Source organism: Alosa pseudoharengus, unplaced genomic scaffold (assembly GCF_046254945.1).
Source record: "Alosa pseudoharengus isolate Yale_2024_CS ecotype anadromous, Long Island Sound unplaced genomic scaffold, YU_APseudo_1.1 YU_APseudo_1.1_scf_22, whole genome shotgun sequence".
Classification (NCBI taxonomy): Eukaryota; Metazoa; Chordata; class Actinopteri; order Clupeiformes; family Clupeidae; genus Alosa; species Alosa pseudoharengus.
This window is the reverse complement of record NW_027468680.1, coordinates 7,370,104-7,395,103: the sequence shown is the minus strand read 5'-3', so window position 1 is coordinate 7,395,103 and position 25,000 is coordinate 7,370,104. Positions and strand designations below refer to the sequence as shown.

The 25,000-nt window shown below is 47.0% G+C and overlaps 1 protein-coding gene across 3 annotated transcripts in view; it reads right to left on the bottom strand.

Moving 5' to 3' along the window:
• The window catches only part of cdc42bpaa (CDC42 binding protein kinase alpha (DMPK-like) a), a 105,635-nt gene that overhangs the window by 28,485 nt on the left and 52,150 nt on the right, over positions 1-25,000 (bottom strand). For all 3 annotated transcript variants that reach the window (XM_076300387.1, XM_076300390.1, XM_076300389.1), the window contains exons 6-16: positions 18,167-18,260; positions 14,821-15,021; positions 12,202-12,447; positions 11,885-11,964; positions 9,100-9,260; positions 7,288-7,410; positions 6,717-6,850; positions 5,677-5,919; positions 4,795-4,905; positions 4,275-4,528; positions 3,480-3,585 (exon numbers count right to left, since the gene is read on the bottom strand). In XM_076300387.1, coding sequence (XP_076156502.1) covers positions 3,480-3,585; positions 4,275-4,528; positions 4,795-4,905; positions 5,677-5,919; positions 6,717-6,850; positions 7,288-7,410; positions 9,100-9,260; positions 11,885-11,964; positions 12,202-12,447; positions 14,821-15,021; positions 18,167-18,260 — 1,753 coding nt within the window. The remainder of the gene's footprint in view (positions 1-3,479; positions 3,586-4,274; positions 4,529-4,794; positions 4,906-5,676; positions 5,920-6,716; positions 6,851-7,287; positions 7,411-9,099; positions 9,261-11,884; positions 11,965-12,201; positions 12,448-14,820; positions 15,022-18,166; positions 18,261-25,000) is intronic.

The following is a 25,000-nucleotide window of genomic DNA, read 5'->3' as shown; positions in this document are numbered from 1 at the left end:
TAGCAGACAGGACGGAACCCCAGTGCAGTTCCATCTCTGTGTTCTAGATTTAGCAGACAGGACAGAACCCCAGTGCAGTTCCATCTCTGTGTTCTAGATTTAGCAGACAGGACGGAACCCCAGTGCAGTTCCATCTCTGTGTTCTAGATTTAGGAGACAGGACAGAACCCCAGTGCAGTTCCATCTCTTTGTTCCAGACTTATGGAGAATTTAAGGGGCTAGCTCTACATGTCACTAAGACCCTGAAGGCAGTGGATCTAACTGGTTTCTGCTCACTAGCTCAAAGGGCTTCCTGACCTGCCACTCAAATCCACTCCACCACTGTTACACATTACAATACACATTCCCTGGCATCTCATTTTAAACTATTGCCATCTAGGCGTCATTTCTGCCCACCCCTCCTGAGAAAGAACAGATCCAAATTCTCTTTTATACCACAAGCCATAAAAGCCTTAAATCAGTCAAAATAAGCTAGATGTCCAGCTGGCCTGGTCATACCCAAGGGTGTATAGTGTATTGTAGGGTGTGATGTATGTTCTTCATGTGTATGTCGGTGTTTGATGTATGGACTATTTGTTTGTCTCATATGTCTGATGTCCTGTCATGAAGTGCCTTGCGACTGCGCCGCAAACCCAACTGCCCCACGGGGGCAATAAAGTTATCTACTACTACAACCTGCATCCAGCATGCACAGTGACAGGTGCATATGCACTGGGGTAAACAAGGCACACGGTCATAAGACCACTCCAGAAAGGGAGGCTTCTATAAACAAGGTTGTGTGTGTGTGTGTGTGTGTAGGGGGGTGCAGGGAAGATAAGCCCCCTGCCCCACCTCATTCTTTTCTAACCAGAATGCACCTGGTGTGGCTGTAGCCTAAAGATACGTGCCTGGCTTCCATCATTGCAGTGTGCTAGTGTCTCTGCCATGTACGGGACAATGAGCCTATTAATTTAGAGTAAGGCTTGGCCTGTCAGGGAAAGGGAAAGGGAATGTATGTGTGTGTGTGTGTGTGTCCAGGGGGGGGGATGCGCATCCGCTCTATGTGTAATGAGATGCTAATGGAGTTGAGCTGAAGAGGCAATGTTAATTACAAACACACACACACACTCTACCAATCATCCAGAAATGGCCTGTCAGCACCCACACCTCAGGGGCTAAAAACCTCAGTCATCAACAGGGCTCTCACACACACACACACACACACACAATGAAACAATCCCATCATCTACATGTACCTCACCCAACAGTTTAAACACATCCCATCCAACAATCACCAGCAGACTCGCGCACACACACACACACCTGCCTAGCTGGGCTCTGGCACGCACACACACACACACACACACACACGCATGTGCACGCACGCACACACACACACACACACACACACACACAGTTTAAACACAACCAAAAATCACCAGCAGGATCAAAGAAGGAACACACATTGGGCCTCTGGGTACTTACACACACTCACTCTCTCTCACACACACACACAAGCAGGCAAAGCATGTGTCATTTCCAGCACCACAACAGAATAGTTTAACTCCACCCAGCCCCCTGGTCATTCTTCCATGTGTATATTTGAGAGTGTGTGTGTGTGTGTGTGTGTGTGTGTGTGTGTGTGTGTGTGTGTGTGTGTGTGTGTGTGTGTGTGTGTGTGTGTATCCATCTCAGTCATATGAAAGACTGCTGCATATTTTCCTCATCGGCTGGAGAGAGGGAGCAGGGTTCCGATGAAGCATTCCACACTGCCACGGGCCGACTCAAAGCCAGGATTAACAATTCAACACACACACACACACACACACACACACACACACACACACACACACACACACGAGTGTCTACACTCACACACACACTCTGTGTCTTTAGTTGTCTCACACACACACAGTGTCAGAAACCCCTTTTTTTTAAGATCCTGAAGTTCACATCCAGCTTGCTTTCCTCTTCCTCCAAGGTCAACAGAGTACCCAGTGCAACCGCCTGTGTGTGTGTGTGTGTGTGTGTGTGTGTTGTCCATCTTGTCTGGGAGCCAGTCCATGGGGGAAACAGTGGATTGTGGGTAAGGGTAAGTGGACACCACTTTTGAATGTGTGTGTGTGTGTGAGTTTGAGAATGTTTGAGTGCTCCTCTCAGAAGAAGATGGAAAAAGAGTGAGATGGAAAGAGAGTGCGAATGAGCAAGAAAGGAATGAAAAGAGAGAGAATAAATGTGTTCTCAGCTAGAACAGGAAAGCTCTCTCACACGCTCACGCTGTGTGTGTGTGTGTGTGTGTGTGTGCACGCATGAGAGAGAGAGTGAACAAAAGAAAGATAAAGAAGGAGGGGAAGAGAAAGAGAGAGAGAAACAGGGGGCGTAAGGGAAAGAGAGGAAGTGAGAGACATGGAGAAAAGTGGTGTTGAATCAGACAGGGGATGTGTGTGTGTGTGACATGGAGAAAAGTGGTGTTGAGTCAGACAGGGGATGTGTGTGTGTGTGACATGGAGAACGATGGTGTTAAGTCAGACGGGGGATGTGTGTGTGTGTGACATGGAGAAAGATGGTGTGAAACAGAGAGTGGGAACAGCACATGAGTGTCTGAGAAAGAGAGACCGAGTGTGTGTCTGTGTGTGTGTGTGTGTGTGTTTGTGTAAGAGACAGGGATAAAAAAAACAAGAAAGACAAACAGAAAAAAGAAGATAGATGAATGGAGAGAGAGAGAGAGATGCAGACAGTTCAGGAGCCAGACAGAGCTCCAGGCCCATGGTGGCAGTTTGGCTGAAGACTGATGACAGAGGTTCATAACTGACCTGGAACAACTCAGTCAACGTCTGTCTGTATGTGTGTGTGTGTGTGTGTGTGTGTGTGTGTGTGTGTGTGTGTGTGTGTGTGTGTGTGTGTGTGTGTGTGTGTGTGTGTGTGTTTGTGTTGGTTGAAGTACGTGTTCATGTGCGATCATTGCTGAGTATTACAACATGCACGTGTGCATTCTGTGTGTGTGTGTGTGTGTGTGTTGGTTGAAGTACGTGTTCATGTGCGAACACTGCTGAGTATTACAACATGCATGTGTGTATTCTGTGTGTGTGTGTGTGTGTGTATGTCTTGGACTACTGGACACATCAAGGCAACACAGACACTCCACAGAAACAATGAGAGCACCATTAGAGCCTGTCTGTACACATAACACACACTTCAAGAGTCTGTCTGCACACACACACACACAAAGAGTCTGTGTGCTCTCAACCTCAGAGTGGAAAATGGCTGTAAAAGGGTGCACGCGCACACACACACACACACACACACACACACACACACACACACACACACACACACACACACACACACACACACACACACACACACACACACACACACACACACACACACACACACAGAGTGCTGCAGCTGAGAGCTCTCATTCACACACACACATACACAATACAGTTGCTGAAGGTATAAGTGTGTGTGTGTGTGTGTGTGTTTTGTTGTTGTCTTACCTTGTCGAGTTCGCTGGAGAGCTTCTTGTTGTCCTCGGTGAGCAGGACCCTTTCCCTCTCATACTTCTGCTTGTAGTCCGTTTCAAACTCCTCACGCTCACTTTGGCTACAGGACACACACCGATGGACAGTTACACACACACACACACACACCCCAACACAGTACGTAAATACACTGACGGAGCAATGAAACACCTTATATACACACACACCCTTCAGCAACACACAATTGCCCCTTCTGATACCAAATCATACAAGCATTCCTCTATAAAACCTCCATAATAAAACACAATGTGTGTGTGTGTGTGTGTGTTTATTAGTAGCGCAGGTCTCAGGTGAGCTAAGGGTCACCACACTCACATAACATCAGAGATGCTAATAAAACCCTGTGTCATGATTGGCTGACCTCTGCCATAAAGCAACCGCTTACCGTAGTAAACCAACAGTGGGCATTACACTCAAGGTACACAAGGTCACTAGAGGGTGAAGTTGAGAAACAAAATCACATCTGGCCAGAATCAGAATCTGGTCATTGTCATTCTCGGTTTTTTCGCTGACAACAACTTTACAGACGTGGCGACACAGTTTACGTTGCTTAAGTTTACGTTTCAGTTACGCTTTACTCTTATATATATATATATATATATATATATACATATATTTATTGTGTATAGTGCTGTTATACTGAAGTGTACAGTGCTATGTGTAAATACCTTCATATCAGTGTACACATACTGTACATTAATGTGTCCAAGTGCCCCTGATGTGCGTGACTACGTGTCTACTGAGTCTGACCTCTCTCTGCGCGTCTTCTCCAGCTTGTCTTTGAGCACCAGGATCTCCTTGTTGAGCGCCCCCTGCTGGGCATCCGCGTCGTGCAGCTCCTTCTTCAGGTTCTTCAGCTCGCTGGTGTACTGCGCCTCGCGACGCACCAACTCTTCCTCGTGCAGGACCGTCTGCTTCTCCAGGTCGCCACGGAGACGGCCCAGCTCCTGCTGCTGCTCGGGGGCCGACGACGACACGCTCGGAGTGCGACCCATCTGCTTCTGCTGCTCCACGCACACACACACACACACACACACACACACACACACACACACACACACACACACACACACACACACACACACACACACACACACACACACACACACACACACACACACACACACACACACACACACACACACACACACACACACACACACACACACACACACACACACACACACACACACACACAGACACTCTTGTCAAGCTCATCCAGACATTTTCAATAGACTCTGTGTGTGTGTGTGTGTGAGTGTGTGTGTACCTTCATCATCTCCAGCTCCTCCTCTAGCTGTCTGCTGTACTGTTCGCTGCGTTCTCTCAGCTTCTTCTCCTTCTGGGCCTCCGCAGCCTGCTCCTCAGCATGTGCTTCCAGCTGACACACACACACCGCACGCGCACACACACACCGCACGCGCACACACACACCGCACGCACGCACGCACACACACGCACGCACGCACGCACGCACGCACGCACGCACGCACGCACGCACGCACGCGCACACACACACACACACACACACCGCACGCGCACACACACACACACACACACACACACACACCGCACACGCGCACGCACGCACGCACACACACACGCACACACACACACACACACTGATTGTTAAACAAACAATCAAACAAAACACAAGAAGATATCCACAGGCACGCCCTTTTAAAACAAGTCTTTACAAACACAGTTAAGCATTCCCCTACAATCAGCCGGTAAAACACTCATCATTCGCCTACAATCAGAACAAAATTTGTATTAGCGCACCCAAAACGCTTTACAGTGAAGGGCGGACCTCACTAACCACCACCAATGGGTAGCACTCTGTCCACCTGGGAATGCGCCAGATCGCTCACCACACACCAGCTCGAGGTGGAGTGAGGGAGTGAATGAGTGAATTAGTGGTGAATTAGTCGCTCACCACACACTAGCTTGAGGTGGAGAGTGAGGGGATGAATTAGTGAATTAGTGGTGAATTACTCACTCACCACACACCAGCTTGAGGTGGAGAGTCGGGGGATGAATGTGTGAGCCAAATACACATTCTGCTGCAATCAGCCATTAGAACACTGCTAGTCATTCGCCAGCAATCAGAGCAAAAGGGCACTGTGGCCAAACACCACATCACTTCTCCCACCTCTTTCTTGGCCCTCTCCGTCTTGCGTACGTCCTGGCGGATGGCCTCCATCTTCTGCCCCAGGGCCTCCATCTCCTCCTCCTTGTCGCGGAGCTGGCGGGCCAGGCGCTGCTTGGTGGAGCGCAGGTCGGTCAGCTTCTCGCTCATCTCAGAGAACTCCTGCATGGCCAGCTTCCTCTGGCTGTGCGCCTCTTTCAGGTCCTTACCCTGAGACTTCACACGCTCACTCTGCTCCGCCAGCTCCTGAACACACACACACACACACACATAATATATATAAATATATATGTATATACAATATATAATGTACACACATATACATATACACACACACTTAATATAAATATATATGTATATACAATATATAATGTACACACATATACATACACACACACACTTAATATAAATATATATGTATATACAATATATAATGTACACACATATACACACACACAGGCAAATATACAGGTAGATATCCACATCTAAACACACACACACACACTTTTCACATACCAGCCTCACAAGACAGCATGTATTTAGCCTGTATAGGGATTGTTTGTGTTAGGTTAAACTAAACACTTTCATAAACAAAATAGTTTTTATACTCCTCCCGCTTTGCCAGTAAGTGTACCCACTGTAGGTTTGGGGTGCTCATTAATATTTCATCATTCCAGAGCAGAGACTTTGCTGCATTAAGCCTCCTGGTGATTCCCGTATTGGCCCTCTCTGAGCGGCATTAATAACAGCAGGCAGGCAGGAAGACCAGAGCAGCAGTAAATACACTAATAACAGCTCCATGGACTTCATTACATTTGAAGAGGTCTCATTTGCATCTTCCCAGAACTTAAAGTTCATCAGAGGTAAAGACTGTAGGGCCTGGAAAGAGCAACACCTTTTCTTTTCTTTTCTATTTTACACACGCACGCACAACACAACACAACACAACACACACGTACGCACAGACTGCACACAAAAACACAATGTGTACACACCACACATGCGCACACACACAGACACACACACACACAGTGCATCTTGACCTTCTGTATGTCGTCCCTCTCCTGTTTGATGCTCTTGATCTGCTTCTCGAGTGAGCGCAGACGCTGGGACGACTCCTCCAGGTCGCGCCGCGCCGCGCCGGCCTGCTCCAACTGCTGCTCCAAGTGACCCGAGTCTGAAGACAACAAACACCATAACCGGCCAATCAGGGGCCGAGCACAGCAATCAGCCAATCAGAGACTGAGCACAGTCTGACATCACAATTACCAAGCCAATCAACAGCTGACCTTGAACAAAACAACCATCCAACCAACCAACGCATCAACAATCAGGTATAGTGTGACAACATACTGTATACAATTGTAAGGTTACAATTGTAACTTCAAAGTATGTAACAGCTGAACATTTTTAAACTATCCTTGTATAAAGGAAGAACCCAAATGAATCCCCAGGTATACATGTTAAAACGAACATGTGTGTGTGTGTGTTTGTGTGTGTGAGTTTGTATGTAGGACACTGTGTGTGTGTGAGTTTGTATGTAGGACACTGTGTGTGTGTGTGTGTGTGTGTGTGCGTGTGCGTGTGCGTGTGCGTGTGCGCGTGCGCGCGTACCTGCAATCTGTTTCCTCAAGCTCTCGATCTCCTCCTTGAGGCCGCGGATCTCAAACTCCTTGGTGGTGCTGACGGGTCCGTCTCCACTAGAGTACTGCAGGGCCTGCACCGTCTTAGTGGCCTCTGGAGGAGGAGGAAGAGGAGGTGGAGGAAGAAGAGGAGGAGGAGGAGGAGGAAGAGGAATAGGAGGAAGAGGAATAGGAGGAGGAGGAGGAAGAGGAGGAGGAATAGGAGGAGGAAGAGGAGGAGGAATAGGAGGAGGAAGAGGAGGAGGAATAGGAGGAGGAGGAAGAAGAGGAGGAGGAATAGGAGGAGGAGGAAGAAGAGGAGGAGGAGGAGGAGGAGGAGGAAGAAGAGGAAGAGGAGAGGGAGGAATAAGACTTATGAGGAACAATAAGACTACTGCTGACTACTGCACTACTGATAACAACATAACAATAAGACTACTGCTGACTACTGCACTACTGATAACAACATAACAATAAGACTACTGCTGACTACTGCACAACTGATAACAACATAACAATGAGACTACTGCTGACTACTGCACAACTGATAACAACATAACAATGAGACTACTGCTGACTACTGCACTACTGATAACAACATAACAATAAGACTACTGCTGACTACTGCACAACTGATAACAACATAACAATAAGACTACTGCTGACTACTGCACTACTGATAACAACATAACAATAAGACTACTGCTGACTACTGCACTACTGATAACAACATAACAATAAGACTACTGCACTACTGATAACAACATAACAATAAGACTACTGCTGACTACTGCACAACTGATAACAACATAACAATAAGACTACTGCTGACTACTGCACAACTGATAACAACATAACAATAAGACTACTGCGGACTACTGCACTACTGATAACAACATAACAATAAGACTACTGCACTACTGATAACAACATAACAATAAGACTACTGCACTACTGATAACAACATAACAATAAGACTACTGCACTACTGATAACAACATAACAATAAGACTACTGCTGACTACTGCACAACTGATAACAACATAACAATAAGACTACTGCTGACTACTGCACTACTGATAACAACATAACAATAAGACTACTGCACAACTGATAACAACATAACAATAAGACTACTGCTGACTACTGCACTACTGATAACAACATAACAATAAGACTACTGCACAACTGATAACAACATAACAATAAGACTACTGCTGACTACTGCACTACTGATAACAACATAACAATAAGACTACTGCACTACTGATAACAACATAACAATAAGACTACTGCTGACTACTGCACTACCAACCCTCTACTCCATATCTGCCCGCTCCCACCCTTGCTCCCTCGACCAGATGCCCCGCAGCGCGCTATGTCCTGTCCCCGGCTGATCAGCGCTAAGCCCACCACACAGGGCCGGCGATGCGACAGTCAAACGCGACGGTGGAATTCTGTTAATCGCTTAACTACACACACTACTAGCGACACGATCACCCATCGATTCAGTGGAGATACACTGACCAGACAGCTGTTTTCTATTATGACACATCAAAATCGCCCTGAAAAATAGAAAGGGGCAGAGTAGAGCGATGCGACGGCCGTCAATCCACTTGCCGTAATCATTGATCGATAGATAGATTATTGATCCCCAAGGGCAAATTCAAGCCAAGGCGAAATTCAATAGGAAATTCAAGGGGAAATTGCCCCATTCACTTCAATACATTCAATTTCATTTTGTCGGTCGCCTGCCATACAGTAGGTCGCCGTGGCGACACCGGCCGCGTGCGGAGGCCTGTACCTTGCAGTTTGCGGCTGAGCTCGAGCTTCTCCTGCTCCAGCCTGCGCAGCCGCCGCTCGTAGGCCTCCACCGCCAGGCTCTCCTCCAGGCTGCGCTGCACCCCGACATCCATCGGGCCCGGGCCCCCCCACTCACGCAGGCAGCCGCGGTCCGACAGCGAGCTGAGGGAAGAGGACACGGGGTCAGGGGTCATGAGGTGAAAGGTGAGGGGTCACATACAGGCTAGAGGATGTGGCGTTACACTAACAGAGACAATAGCAGTGAGGTTCATGTAAATGTAAATCAGGTTTCTAGGCCAAGTATACTGGCGTGTACTGGTGTCTAAGGAATTTGATCTCTACATTTATCCCATCCGTGAATTAGTGATCACACAGAGAACAGACAGAGCACACAGTGGGGTGAAGCACACACTAACCCGGAGCAGTGAGCTGCCTTGCTACAGCGGCGCTCGGGGAGCAGTGAGGGGTTAGGTGCCTCGCTCAAGGGCACTTCAGCCGTTCCTACTGGTCTGGGATCGAACCGGCAACCCTCCGGTTACAAGCCCGAAGCCCTAACCAGTAGGCCATGGCTGTCTGCATCATGGCTAGGGTGTCACAGAGTTTGTCGTGTACATAAAAAAAAATGTAAACAGCACAGACATTGCTACATACTCCTGATCTGAAGTTCAAGTTCTGTTGTATGTTGCCGTGGTCAAGGTGTATTTGTTTTGAGATCTAACGTTAATTATAGTTAAAAGTTATTACAGAAACTAGTCGATGTTCCATTCAACAAGCTTTATGGTGTCTTTTGTACAACATAACAGGGATACAGGGAGCTTTCCAAATGTAGAGCAACAATCTGTATAGCAGTCTTATTGCATTTTGAGGTCTCTATCTTACACAGGGAAGCTAAAGTTCAGTGAACATGGAGGTGACTACTTCAAAGCAGGCAGTTCCAAATGGGGAGACAGATCACACACACACACACACACACGCACACACACACACACACACACACACACACACACACACTCTCTCTATCTCAATGTCCACTCTCTCCTTCCTCCAAGAGCGGTCTTAACTGTCTGTCGACTGAGTGCTCTCTGAAGCATCACATCCTGTCTCGCTTCACTGCCTTATCCATCTCGACAGTGTGTGTGTGTGTGTGTGTGTGTGTGTGTGTGTGTATGTGTGTGTGTGTTTACACGTGTGTGTGTGTGTGTGCGTGTACACGTGTGTGTATGTGTGAGTACATGTATGTGCATTAATGAATGTTTATGTGAGTGTACATCAACTGCCTCCAGCTGTCTGCCATATACGTGAGGGTGTGTTTCTGAGTATGTGCATGTGTGTGTGTTTCTGAGTATGTGCATGTGTGTGTGTTTCTGAGTATGTGCATGTGTGTGTGTTTCTGAGTATGTGCATGTGTGTGTGTTTCTGAGTATGTGCATGTGTGTGTGTTTCTGAGTATGTGCATGTGTGTGTGTTTCTGAGTATGTGCATGTGTGTGTGTTTCTGAGTGTCTGCATGTGTGTGTGTTTCTGAGTATGTGCATGTGTGTGTGTTTCTGAGTATGTGCATGTGTGTGTGTTTCTGAGTATGTGCATGTGTGTGTGTTTCTGAGTATGTGCATGTGTGTGTGTTTCTGAATGTCTGCATGTGTGTGTGTTTCTGAGTATGTGCATGTGTGTGTGTTTCTGAGTATGTGCATGTGTGTGTGTTTCTGAGTATGTGCATGTGTGTGTGTTTCTGAGTGTTTGTAAATGGCTGTCAGTCTGTTGCTGAGTGAGTCTGTCTGTCAGTCTGTTTCTGAGTGTGAGTGTGAATCTGTCAGTCTGTTTCTGAGTGTGAATCTGTCAGTCTGTTTCTGAGTGTGAATCTGTCAGTCTGTTTCTGAGTGTGAGTGTGAGTGTGAATCTGTCAGTCTGTTTCTGAGTGTGAGTGTGAGTGTGAATCTGTCAGTCTGTTTCTGAGTGTGAGTGTGAGTGTGAATCTGTCAGTCTGTTTCTGAGTGTGAATCTGTCAGTCTGTTTCTGAGTGTGAGTGTGAATCTGTCAGTCTGTTTCTGAGTGTGAGTGTGAGTGTGAATCTGTCAGTCTGTTTCTGAGTGTGAGTGTGAGTGTGAATCTGTCAGTCTGTTTCTGAGTGTGAGTGTGAATCTGTCTGTCTGTTTCTGAGTGTGAGTGTGAATCTGTCTGTCTGTTTCTGAGTGTGAGTGTGAATCTGTCTGTCTGTTTCTGAGTGTGAGTGTGAGTGTGAGTGTGAGTGTGAGTGTGAGTGTGAGTGTGAGTGTGAGTGAGTGTGAGTGTGAGTGTGAATCTGTCAGTCTGTTTCTGAGTGTGAGTGTGAGTGTGAATCTGTCAGTCTGTTTCTGAGTGTGAATCTGTCAGTCTGTTTCTGAGTGTGAGTGTGAATCTGTCAGTCTGTTTCTGAGTGTGAGTGTGAGTGTGAATCTGTCAGTCTGTTTCTGAGTGTGAGTGTGAGTGTGAATCTGTCAGTCTGTTTCTGAGTGTGAGTGTGAATCTGTCTGTCTGTTTCTGAGTGTGAGTGTGAATCTGTCTGTCTGTTTCTGAGTGTGAGTGTGAATCTGTCTGTCTGTTTCTGAGTGTGAGTGTGAGTGTGAGTGTGAGTGTGAGTGTGAGTGTGAGTGTGAGTGTGAGTGTGAGTGTGAGTGTGAGTGTGAGTGTGAGTGTGAGTGTGAGTGTGAGTCTGAGTCTGAGTCTGAGTCTGAGTCTGAGTCTGAGTCTGAGTCTGAGTCTGTCTGTCTCCGAGTGAGCCTTGTGTTTGCGTGTGTGTGAGGGGCTCACCAGTTGCTGGTGTAGGTGAAACCCACAAAAGGAAGGTGGTGTCCAGAGAAGGCGGTATGAGAGGGAGGGGGCATGGTCTCCTGCAGGGGGAAAACCACAATAAACAAACAGAAAATAAACAACACTGTACTACCTTCACTTATATCTAACGATCAGCTGCAATACTATATCTGAAGGCTATATTCCTCAGATGTACACAATGTTCATGTCGATACACACCGCAGTTGCACAGGTCAGTGCATTTCCCTCACTTCCCTCACTCATTTCAGTCTCAGCCTCGAACACACACTCTCACACACACACACACACACACTCACCGTGTTCTTGAGGCAGTCGTCCTCCACGTCGAAGTTGGATGTGTCGGACGGGCTGCTGACCTCGGGGATGTAGGGGGCCTCGCAGTTGCGAATGTTGTCCCAGTCGATGCCTGTGAAGAAAGGGTGCTGCTTGAAGTCCTGCAGGCCGTTCTGGCCCAGACGATGCTCTCGGCTGCAGATCAGCCGCCGGATCAGGTCCTTGGCGTCCTCAGACGCCTCCGACTGCGCTGGGAACTGGAACCGCTCCTGGAGGGAGACAGCGCGCACACACACACACACACACACCACACACATCAGAGGTGTGGCACTGAGAGCCAACAGATTTAATGACAAACATATAAACCTTTGCTATAATATTCTCCTTCCAAAAACAGAACTTTTTAAAAAAAACAAAAAACACCTGATTTATGAACTGATTTATAAATGAATGCAATTTGTAAACAAAAGTGCCTGAGCTGACAGATTTATAATGGGCTTGCTTTACTTATTACTGTCTGGTTATAGGAACACCCTTACGCTGTATTGAACAGCTTCACCCGCTACGGTCACAAACATGAGCTCATCTATTCATTAGATAGTCCAGAGATTCTCATGCCTGTGAATCCAGTGACGCTACCAGGTTATAGGAATTCCTATGAACAGGATGTTTCATGGTTTTGATGGTCGGTCATGGGTGAGACAGCTCTACCACCACTGTGCAATAATGGTCCTTATTCATCTCTCCATCTAACCATCCATCCATCCATCTCTCCATCTAACCATCCATCCATCCATCCATCCCTCCATCCATCCATCCATTCATGTCCTGTGATCCTCAGCCTGTGAGGCCAGTGATGCTGCAGTGTCTGTTTTTGCTTCTGGGTCAAATCAGCTGTGTATATCTGCAGATGTGTTCCACTCAGATGAGTTTGTATGTAGGCCACTGTGTGTGTGTGTGTATGTATATGTGTGTGTGTGTGTGTGTGTGTGTGTGTGTGTGTGTGTGTGACCTCCTGCCTTCTCCTCGCTGTATGCCCCAATTCAAATGCTCTTAATCTAAGAGTATAGATAGACTAGAGTATTATCTAACCATTTTCTTACAGTTTTCTCTTCACCAGTCACAGTTGTATTTAAACACCATGTGCTCTCTAAGAAAGTGGCCAACACCATTACCCTTATTCAAACTACTAGTCTTCTTACTGATGCTTAGTCAGTCAGTCTAGTTGCTCTACCAACACTGCATAAGCAACCTTGGGTGTCTTGAAAAGCGCTTTATAAATAAAATGTATTATTATTATTATTATTATTATTATTATTATTATTATTACTACTTATTTATTTTCAATCTACAGTTTGTGCACATTATCTGTCTAAATAACAAATCTGCCCCCAATAGGAATGGCAAGCGTCACAGCGACGCAGGAAGCAGAGAAAGAGTGGCCTGGATCTGAAGTTGTCTGTTTTCAGAGGACATTGTAAAGGCAAAAGGCAGGAGACTGCCAGGACTCCTGAGACGTGCTGTGGTCTGAGGCGCTCTGAGACTGAGGGGTTTTAAATTAGACATGGGCAATTAACAGACATCTCACAGAGCAGCTTGGGTTCTGCATGGGTTTATTTGCGTGGGGGGTAATCACTCTGCTGGTTAGAGGCCGTAAGGCTCTAATTAACTTTAGATAAAGGGACAGAAATCCTCGTCGTCACACAGAGTTTAAAAACAAGCAAAAGCATCAGCAGTTAGAGAGAAAACAGAGAGACTGATCTCATTCTGTGTTCATCAGCACTTAGAGAGAAAACAGAGAGACTGATCTCATTCTGTGTTCGTCTCTGAGCAGACCGCGCGTCGTGCCGATGACTCCCGAGTCCCCACCAATCACAGCTCTACGTTTTTGACCTGACTGGAAGGGTTCAGTAACTACTCCACTTCTCAGCATTTCCATTTATTCATTTAGCAGACCCTTTCATCCACACAAGTGTCACGTGTTACATGTGTCAATTACATTACAAGGGCCACTGTCCCCGGAGCAACTCAGGGTTAAGTGCCTTGCTCATAGGCACAGCCGTGGAAACCAGAAATTGAACCCACAACCCACAGCCCAGCTCCTTAGCCACTACGCTACCACCACCCCATACTTCAGCAGGATCCTACGTCCTATCTTTTATTCCTAAAAGATAGGACGTAGGACGTATTCCTGGTTATTCCTAACCACTTACTATACTATACTATACTACTGTATACTATACTATATATACTCTTTTGATCCCGTGAGGGAAATTTGGTCTCTGCGTTTATCCTAATCCCTGAATTAGTGAAACACACAGCACACAGCAGTGAACACACATTAAGGTGAAGCACACACTAACCCGGTGCAGTGAGCTGCCTGTATCAACAGCGGCGCTTGGGGAGCAGTGAGGGGTTAGGTGCCTTGCTCAAGGGCACTTCAGCCGTGGATGTGGGAAAGCAGTGCTCAACCACTTCCCCCACCCACATTTTTCCTACTGGTCGGGGATCGAACCGGCAACCCTTCGGTTACAAGCCCGTTGCCCTAACCAGTAGGCCACGGCTGCCCCATTTGGATACTAAAAGAATTCAACAGCACGTAAAAAGGGGGGTGGTGGGGTGGGGGTGGGGGGGTCACTCACCTTGTGGTTCATGATCTTGCCGTAGGTCTCCACGAGGGACTCCGCGTAGAAAGGGGTCTCCCCGTAGAGCATCTCGTACATGCAGACGCCCAGCGACCACCAGTCACACTCGGGGCCGTAGCGCCCCTTGCCCTCCTCCATGGCCTGCAGGATCTCTGGGGAGATGTAGTCAGGGGTGCCCACCGCCACAGACGACTGCACCTGGAGGGTTAGGAGAGGGGGGGGGGGGGGGTCATCAAGGAGAGAGAGAGATCAAGGGACAGGGAGAAAAACAGGGAGAAAGAGGGACAGAGTAATAAAAGATATAAGAAAGAAGGGAAGGAGACAGAGGTGGTGAGAGAGGGCAGGGGAGGGGGAGGGAGAGAGAGAGAGAGAGAGAAAAGGAGAGGGGGAGGGAGAGAGAGAGAGAGAGAGAGAGGAAAGGAGAGGGGGAGGGAGAGAGAGAAAGAAAGAGTCAGGCTGGAGGTTGCAATGACCGGAGTCTTAGTTATGGTCCATCACTCAAATCAGCATTACTCAAGCAGTGACAGTTCCCAAAGCAGAGAGGATAGGGGCCAGGGACACACATACACTGTCACACACACACACACACACACACACACCCTGAGGCTGCTGACAGATTATAACACGCCTACTAAGTCTTTAAATAGCCCCTTGATGAGAAGTGAAGTGTGTTATGCGACTGGAGAGATGATGAATTGACATGACATGACGCTGCGTACGTGCCCAAGTTCCAGCCTTAACCTAACATGATTACATTTCAATTCTAACATGATTACATTTCAATTCTAACATGATTACATTTCAATTAACCAGATTACCAACTGACTTGAAATCTATGCTCACGCCTTGAGGTAGCTGCTGAATATGGGACAGAACTAAAACCTCTCTGATGTTATTGGATGAGACTCCCTAAAACCAGAGACTCAGCGTTGCTCAAGGGGAGCTATATTAAGCACCTCCCCCAGAGGGTAAGTTACCGGTAATCAATAATCACAGAATGTGCTGTCTGGTAGGTACTGAGGTACTTTACTTTATTGTCCCTGTAAGGAAACTGTTTTTTTTGAGTGAGTACAACATAGAACATAGTGTCAGTGGTGGTAGTCAGACTCATAACCTTAGAGTTAAGCAACATTTAGACAGGAAGGGACTATTCAGTGTTAATTATATTCAACTTGTAGCCAATACAGGCAAAATAACTATTTGTGACAAAACAATATCAATTTTTTTTAAACAAACTTGTTTGAGACATTAATTGAAAAGGAAAAGACGCACGCCTGAATGGTTAGTCCAGAGACGGTTGATATTAAGGATCTTTGGTTAGTCCAATGCTTTTACCTCATTATGCAAGTTGGACAACAGCTTTACAGGGCAAGGGAAGAGCACAAGTACTGTACTACGTACTAGATGTCCTGTCCTATTTGCTGATCAGTACAGTGAGCAATGAATGCATTTCCTCTCCGAGGCTGCAGCAGCGCATGTAGTAAAAGTGTTTGTACGCACATTTAAGTGCATATGTGTATGTGTGTGCGTGCCTACTAGGTATTCACATTAGCGTGCATGTGTGCACTGCAAGAGCACTATGTGTGCGTCTGTTACTGTTCTGCTTGTGCTTAAATGCGTGTGAGCAGTGCACTGTATGGGAGTGTGTATGTGTGTGTATATTTGTGTGTGCGTGCGTGTTCTTAGGGGATGGAATGTGACTGGATAGGCTCTTGGAACAGATGTGTGCAGCTGCACTTCAGACACACACACACACACACACACACACACACACACACACACACACACACACACACACACACACACACACACACACACACACACACACACACACACACACACACACACACACACACACACACACACACACACACACACACACACACACACACACACACACACACACACACACACACACACACACACACAAACTCCCGCAAGCTGACATACTAAACTTGGAGGCGAAGGGGTGATGATGAGGTTGGGGGGGTGGAGGTTGAGAATATCCTGGTGAGATCTGTTTATGACCTGCCAAAAAGGAGAGGCTGCATCCAAGCGATAACTCAAGCTGGCTTCCGAGCACTTAGCAACACGCCATCTGCAAATAAACACGTCCATCCCTTCTCCCGCGTCGCACTCTTCAAATTTACAACCGCTTATGCTAAATGCTAATCAGCTGCTCAGCTCAGGGGCTGTGAAATACGTCCCCCCTGCTGCAGGGTCACAGAGAGTTGCAGCCACGTGACGTCAGGGAGAGTGCGAACGGTACAATCATACGGAGACTCTGAAACGTATGGTGGCAGAATCTGTACCGACGGCAGAGAGTCTGAACCGTATGACGGCAGAGAGTCTGAACCGTATGACGGCAGAGAGTCTGAACCGTATGACGGCACAGAGTCTGAACCGTATGACGGCAGAGAGTCTGAACCGTATGACGGCAGAGAGTCTGAACCGTATGACGGCAGAGAGAGTCTGAACCGTATGACGGCAGAGAGTCTGAACCGTATGACGGTAGAGTTGGAATTGCATGATGGCAGCGAGTTTGTAGCACTGAGAGTGAATACCGTAGGCTACTGGGTCTGTGAGGGGCTGTTCCTGCACTCTGGGAATGTTCATGCAGCCTCTCGCTCCCTCTCTCTGTCCTTCCTGTGGGTTTATGTGCGCTCTCTCTCTCTCTCCCTCTCTCTCCCTCTCTCTCTCTCTGAGGTCATCACCTTTGTGTGCCTGCTGTGCAATTAGGCTTGTTCCCAGGCGTTCACAAATAGCGCACGTTTTCACACGCTCACACGATGTCCACCACCGCCCCCCCCCCCTCTCCCTTTTCCTCTCTTCTCGTCTTCAGCAGAGCACACATCCCTGTGGCCTGGTCTGACCCCATCAACAGGAAGCCATGCCTTTAAATAGGAAGGTGGGGAAGCCCGTGGTCGGCACGCTACACAGGGCTGCTGTGTGCGGCCTCCCTATGGCAGGAGGGAAGGGACATAAAGAAAAGAACCAGGGCAGTACACCAGGGGTAAGATCTGCTCGTAGAAAAAGGGGAATTTCCACATCGTAGCAGGGGTGTTAACCCGGCTTTTTGTGATTTATTGCTTCATACAACCAATCATTTAAGCAGACGTCATTTGAATCATTAGAAGACGCCATTTCATTGGTTATCGCCTGACTGTGGAGTTGAACATGTGACCTCTTCCTATGGCCTCACCAGTTGAAGAGAATCAATGAATCAGCTCGGTCTTAGAATATGTAGATGTGTTTGGTCAAAGCGCGTGCGAGCACGCAAGCATGTGTGTCTGTGTATATATGTGTGTGTATGTGTATGTGTGTGTGTGTGTGTGATCCTCACCGTGCCATCCTCCATTAGTTTGAGGCAGGAGCCGAAGTCTGCCAGGCGGATGTGTCCGTTCACGTCCAGAAGAATGTTGTCTGGCTTGATGTCCCTGAGGGCCGTAAAGACACACACACACACACAGATCAGTCAAGTCAACCACAAGATTCTATCCAAACATCACAGGAAAGAGATCCTCTCCATCCGTTGTGAATTTGGAGTGCCAGAGAAGCAAAACAAAAGCAGAGGAGTATGTGACAGTGAGGGAGGTAAGCACAGCAGAAGTAGATGGGAAAAGACAACAGTAATGGCTTCCAGCAGGCCAAGACCAGCACAAAAACTATGCATAATGAATAAAAATAACAGGAATGAAATCCACCACTTTTAATAAAAAATTGCTTCACAAATGGCGAATACCATCGCGGACAAATGGAAAACAAAAAGCACAAATGACATTAAGAAGGAACAGTCAACAAGAACAATGTGGCCTTGGGGTGGAGAGAAGGGGAGGTGGGGAGGCACACACACACACACACACACACACATACACATCCTGAAACACATTCCCTGAAAAACCTGTCCAAACAAACACACATCACGTTAAAAATGTACAGGGCTGGGTTCTAAATATGTATCTGTGTTTACACCAGAGAGAAGCTTGAGAAGAGAGCATGGAGAAGGGGGGGGGGGTGCAGTGAGTGTGAGAGGGGGAGAGAGAGCACCAGAGAGAAATATCTCTTGAGGAAACTTCCATGTATTCCACCAACACACACACACACACACTTTCTCTCATTCTCACTCAGAGGCACACCAGCCCAACACTGAAGGCAGCACACACAGACATAAACACACAGGGAACGGGAGACGGTAGGACGCATACTAATCACACTACAACGGCCGATATAGCATCCTCTGTCTTTCTCTCTCACTTTTCCCCTTCTTTCACTCCGCAGGTTACCGACACACACACATGCTTGATGTCTGATTACTCAACTGTCAGTTATCTAAGCACACGCCACGCAAGCATCTCCTTAATAGGCACGCATGCACACACACACACACACACGCAGATGGCCTTGATGGCTTCCTCCATCACGCCATGTTCTTTCATAAGCTTCCAATACACTTTACAAGGAAAGTGAGAGCTCTGAACACACACTCGATCCAGCTGCAAGCTCCGCTCACAGGAAGCGCAAGAGCCAAACACAGCAGCCGGAGAGTGGCGAGAGGCCTCTTTCTTATTCCACATACACAGACCAGCCTGCAGGGAGCAGCAAGCAGCCTTACTCATGAGAACAGATACACACACACACAGTCTGCAGAGAGCAGCAAGCAGCCTTACTCATGAGAACAGATACACACACACACACACACACACACAGTCTGCAGAGAGCAGCAAGCAGCCTTACTCATGAGAACAGATACACACACACACACACAGTCTGCAGAGAGCAGCAAGCAGCCTTACTCATGAGAACAGATACACACACACACACACACACACACACACACACACACACACACACACACACAGTCTGCAGAGAGCAGCAAGCAGCCTTACTCATGAGAGCAGATACACACACACACACACGGTCTGCAGGGAGCAGCAAGCAGCCTTACTCATGAGAACAGATACACACACATACACACACACAGAGTCTGCAGAGAGCAGCAAGAGGTCATGTAATCACTCCAAATACGCAGTCTGTAAAGGTACCTTCATCATTTGATCTACAGAATAAAAGGCTCCACACACACACACACACGTATAGAAATAGGGACAAGCGACAGATGAGACTGATTATCTACAGTTCAGCAAGGACAACCAATCTCTACATTAAGCAATTTAGAAATGGATGAAAAAAGCTAAGGCATCAACACACATTAATCATCAGAATCATAATACCAAGAGCAGAGTGTCTATAGATGTCACCACTAGTCTATAAAACAGGCCCAACAGGTGAACTCTGCAGGTGTGTTCAGACACAAAGACTGTAGGCTAATGACTAGGGGTGTCACGATTCTCCAAATCCTCGATTCGATGTAATTTTCGATTTTAATGTCACGATTCGATTCGATTTTCAATCTTTTTTTAAATATTACTCCTTATTATTCCTTATATGTTATTTACTCTTTTTGGCCTGTTCCTTTTCTGTTTCGGGGGCTTTTATTTTGAATCCGTTCCAACCGCGAGGTTGTAATGTAAACAGAACTAACATTAGGCTAAAACAGAGACGTGAACATAGTGAAATGAAACAACACAGAATGATAATTTGATTGTTTCAGCACACTCCGAAGAGACCCAAGGTTAGTGTTCATGGAATATGTACTTATCAATGCGCATTTTAACCCTTAAAGTAACTTTGGACTGTAACTAGATCATCTTTTCACTTGCTAAGTTGAGTAGGCTAAGTTAGTTTTAATTGACGTGAATGAACGAATACTTCCACACCAGTGATTTCAAAGTAGCAAGAGGGGCTTTGATTCCGGTAGGTTGATGTGTATATTTTAACTGGCTGCAGCCTAAAATTAGAGGAGTGTTGACGCTGCAGTTCAGCACGTGCATGTGTTTGTGCGTCTTGGCATACATGCTGGACGTGACATTGGGGGTGTGGCTGCATTGTCGATTCTACTTTTAAGTTCAAAATTCGAGATTGAGATGTAATTTCGATCGATTTCGATATAAAATAGAAATCGTGACACCCTTACTAATGACTGTGGGCACTGGACAGTCATTTCTATGTCTGTATATATGTACGTGTGTTTGAATGTACTCTTTTATGTAATATGTTGTATGTGTGTCTAGAACTTTATTTTACATCAACACCGGTGGGCAAGACAGAGCGAGGGAGAGTACCCCAAAGGACCCCAAAGGGAACACTCAGCTGCCCAGCTATTGGTCAGCGAGGACAGGCCTGTTGTGATTGGCTGATGATGCACTTGTTAGCCTCACTGCCATTGGTCAGAGGGATTTTCAGCTCTGTGAATGGTGGTAAGTAGGACTGTGAGCTGTTCCACATCTCACCTGCCTCTGGGGCAAATCTAGCTCAAATAAGGCAACTGTATGCCCCAGATACAGGCCTGGGATCTGATCCTGGGTCAGACTTCACAAACTCCTGCTGCTGGCTGAGTGAGGGCAGCACAGGGAGAGGCAGAGAGGAGTCGAGAAGAGAGGAGTAGAGAAGAGAAGAGAGGAGTAGAGAAGAGAAGAGAGGAGTAGAGGAGGAGGCAGAGAGAAGTAGAGAAGAGAGGAGAGGAGTAGAGGAGGAGGCAGAGAGGAGTAGAGAAGAGAGGAGAGGAGTAGAGGAGGAGGCAGAGAGGAGTAGAGAAGAGAGGAGTAGAGAAGAGAAGAGAGGAGTAGAGGAGGAGGCAGAGAGAAGTAGAGAAGAGAGGAGTAGAGGAGGAGGCAGAGAGGAGAAGAGGAGAGGAGTAGAGGAGGAGGCAGAGAGGAGAAGAGAGGAGTAGAGAGGAGGAAGCAGAGAGGAGAAGAGAGAGAGGATAAAAGAATAGAGTAAAGAGACAAGTAGAGAGAGGAGGTAGAGAGAGGGAGAAGGGAGAGAGAGGAGGTAGCGAGAGGAGGAGGAACAGGAGAAGAGAGACTGTTAGAGAGGAGCATAGGGAAAGAGAGTGGTAGAGAGAAGAGTAGAGAGAGAGAGAGAGAGAGAGAGAGAGAGAGAGAGAGAAAGAGAGAGAGAGAGAGAGAGAGAAAGAGAAGAAAAGACTGTGGTGGAGAGAGATGAGGAAGTAAACACTCTGGGAAAGAGGGGAGTGGAGAGAGTCAATGAGGCAATAAGTCTGGGCAGAAAACATACACCAGAAAATAACAAATTAATGTGCCGTTTCGTTGTTCTTTCTGCTCCGACAACCCTATATCTAAACTGCCATGTGAACAAAATAAATTAAATGTTTGACTTTGAAACCAATTTGAATTGAGACATGAGAGGCTTTGACTTTGGGCTGTGGAGTGGAGTTGTGGAGTGAGAGGAGGCTGCGCCCCAACCCTTTGGGCTCCCCTCGTCAGCTCCGTCATTAGGCCGCCTGTTTATTTGTTCTTCTCTCAGAGGCAGAGAACACAGGCCGCTACTGAGAACGCCTGGCAGAGAACACAGGCCGCTACTGAGAACGCCTGGCAGAGAACGCCTGGCTGCCGCTCTGGTTCTGCCACTCTCCAGCACATGGGGAGCAGAGAGGGAGTGGAGACCACAGAGAGGAGAAAAGGAGAGAGGAGAAAAGGAGAGAGGAGTAAGCAGAGAGCAAAGAGGAAAAAAGGAGAAAGGAGTAAGGAGAAAAGGAGGGGTGAGAGGAAGAGAGAAGAGGGATGGGAGGATGAGAGAGAGAGAGAACAAGAGACAGAGTTAGGAATGGGAAGACAGAAAGGAGAGATGGAAAGATGAGGAAAGAAAGGAGGGATAGAGAGATGGAGAGAACAGAAGCCAGTGAGCTGACTTGAGCAGTTGAATTATTCCAGAAAAACACTGCTGTCCTAATTGCTCTGCGCAGGAAATGTGATTTAGGGCTCATCCCAGGAACTCTTGCGTAACCGCATCACTCATATTCTGTTTTTATGTTTATTTTTCTCTCTCGACAGTAAGAAAGGGGAGGAGAGAGAGACGGGGAGGATTTGGCAGGTCGTCTGGAGGTCGGGGTAAACCCACAAGTAAAGCCCCCGCCCGACTCCTGAGGGCTAGGAATGAGAGAGGAATGAGGAATTATCAGCGACTTCACAGATCCTTTGCAGGGAACAACTCTCAGAGACTCTTCGCATCCTCTAAAAGAACACACACATGTCTAAGGGTGAATCAAAACAGAGGTGAATGACAGAGACATTCACACAACCTCTACAGGCAAACACACACCTAGCTCCTGACTCCTGCTTATCAGACACTTTACACATCCTGTAAGCAAACGCATATATCTAACCCCTTACTTCCTGGTCGGGGGGAATCAAAACAGAGAGGACTAATTCTGAGAGAATTCACAGGTCCTTTACACGGCCCCTTACAAGTGGCCTTTCACTGCTGAGGAGGAAGTCCTGTACACGTCAGGGTGAACTCACTCACACGCCCAGAGAGGAAGAACTCTTTAAGTCAGTGTGAATGTACGCATCCAGCTCCACACTTTGAGGCTCAGGAAGCCTGGGGCATTGTTGTGTGTGTGTGTGTGTGTGTGTTGCCGTGGACCTGCAGGAAGGGCCCAGCAGGTGTCAAACCCTCCCTGCTCCTGTCGGACAGGAAGTGGCACCGCTAGCAACAGGGGTGCCAACTGATGACATAATTTCCTCTCTGTGCCAAACAGGTGCATTCACCTTCCACCCCGCCACACACACAGTCATTATTCTTCAGAGCGTAAGAGATGAAAGGCCCTTATCCATCAAACCTACGCACAGACACACACACACACACACACACACACACACACACCTTCGCTGCATGCTTCAAGAGAACATAAAGAAAGAAAAAAAGAAAGACAAGAAGAAACCCAATCCCCAGGAGGAGGAAGAGAAGCATTAAAATGTGATCAGAGCTCAGTTTCCTCTGCCAGAGACGCATGATGGCACACAGCTGGTGGACACACACACACACACACACACACATTCACAAACAGGGCTGCGCCGAGAGTTTGGATAGGTTGTAACTATGCATAGCAATGAATAACCCAACTAAACATGTGGAAAGACACACACACACACACACACACACACACAAAGACATGTGCAAGGTCAGGTGTGTGAGTGCATGCGCATTGTGAGTGCAATACATGTGTATGTATCGTGAGTCTTCAATATGTGCATGTGAAAAGGAATGTATCGTGTGTGCGCGCATACGTGCATACATGCGCATGTGTGTGTGTGCGTGTGTATTAGGGGTGTAACGGTTCATGTATTCGTATTGAACCGAAACGGTACGGGCGTCACGGTTCGGTGCATGAATTTACACGGAGAATACACGGTATAAAAATACATAAAACTCGTGTGCGCATTAATTAATGTAATGCGCAATTACTGTTAAGTAGCGAGAGTTACGGGAGTTCTTTAGCGACACCTAACGCTAATCTGTAGCCTCGCCTTAGCTCTGAAGCTCTGATTGGCGCCTATGTTTTTTTTGTCAGGTCGTCGGTCGAGTCCGTCAGTCATTAGCAGCACTAAGGTTAGACCCACAAGAGTTAGAGGATCCGCTGGTCTCTTTAATATCGCAAGTTTGAGAACTTCAGTTACAGTAACGTTAGTACAGGCGAAAGAGTGGTGGATAAGATGAAACTGTGTGTCGGCGTTGTTCAGCAGTTGTTGGGTATGTGAGTGGAAAAAATGCTACACATATTCGAAGCCATCACCCAGATGATGTAGGCTACCAATCACTGAAACGAGGGGAAAAAACTTCCCCTGCGCTTCAGCAGCCTTTGGATACACATACAAATAGGGCCAAAACCTATGGCTTAAATTAAATGATTTCGTAATGACAGAAAGCTATGTAAATCGCATGGTAATTACCTTTAAGTTGGGGTAACTTGTAACTTCTCACATGAGGAGCTGGTAGTGTTAAGTGCATAGACAGTAAAATAAAGTGACAACGCTAACCAGGCTAATAAACAAACCAGTTGCCTAGGAAGAACAGTACAGTGCATTTTCATGCACTGTAATAATAAGAAGTTTTCGGATTTCAATAGAGGGGATGCATCCCCTCTAACCAGGCTAATAAACAAACCATGCTACGGTGAGTTAACGTCAAAGGGCAGTCACATGACTTCTAGTTGTAGTCTTTATGAAATGAAAGGAGCAATTTCGTTTTTTTTTTAAAAGGCAAAATAGTGTGATATTTTCACAGTTAGTAGGCTAGATTATTACTTTACACACAA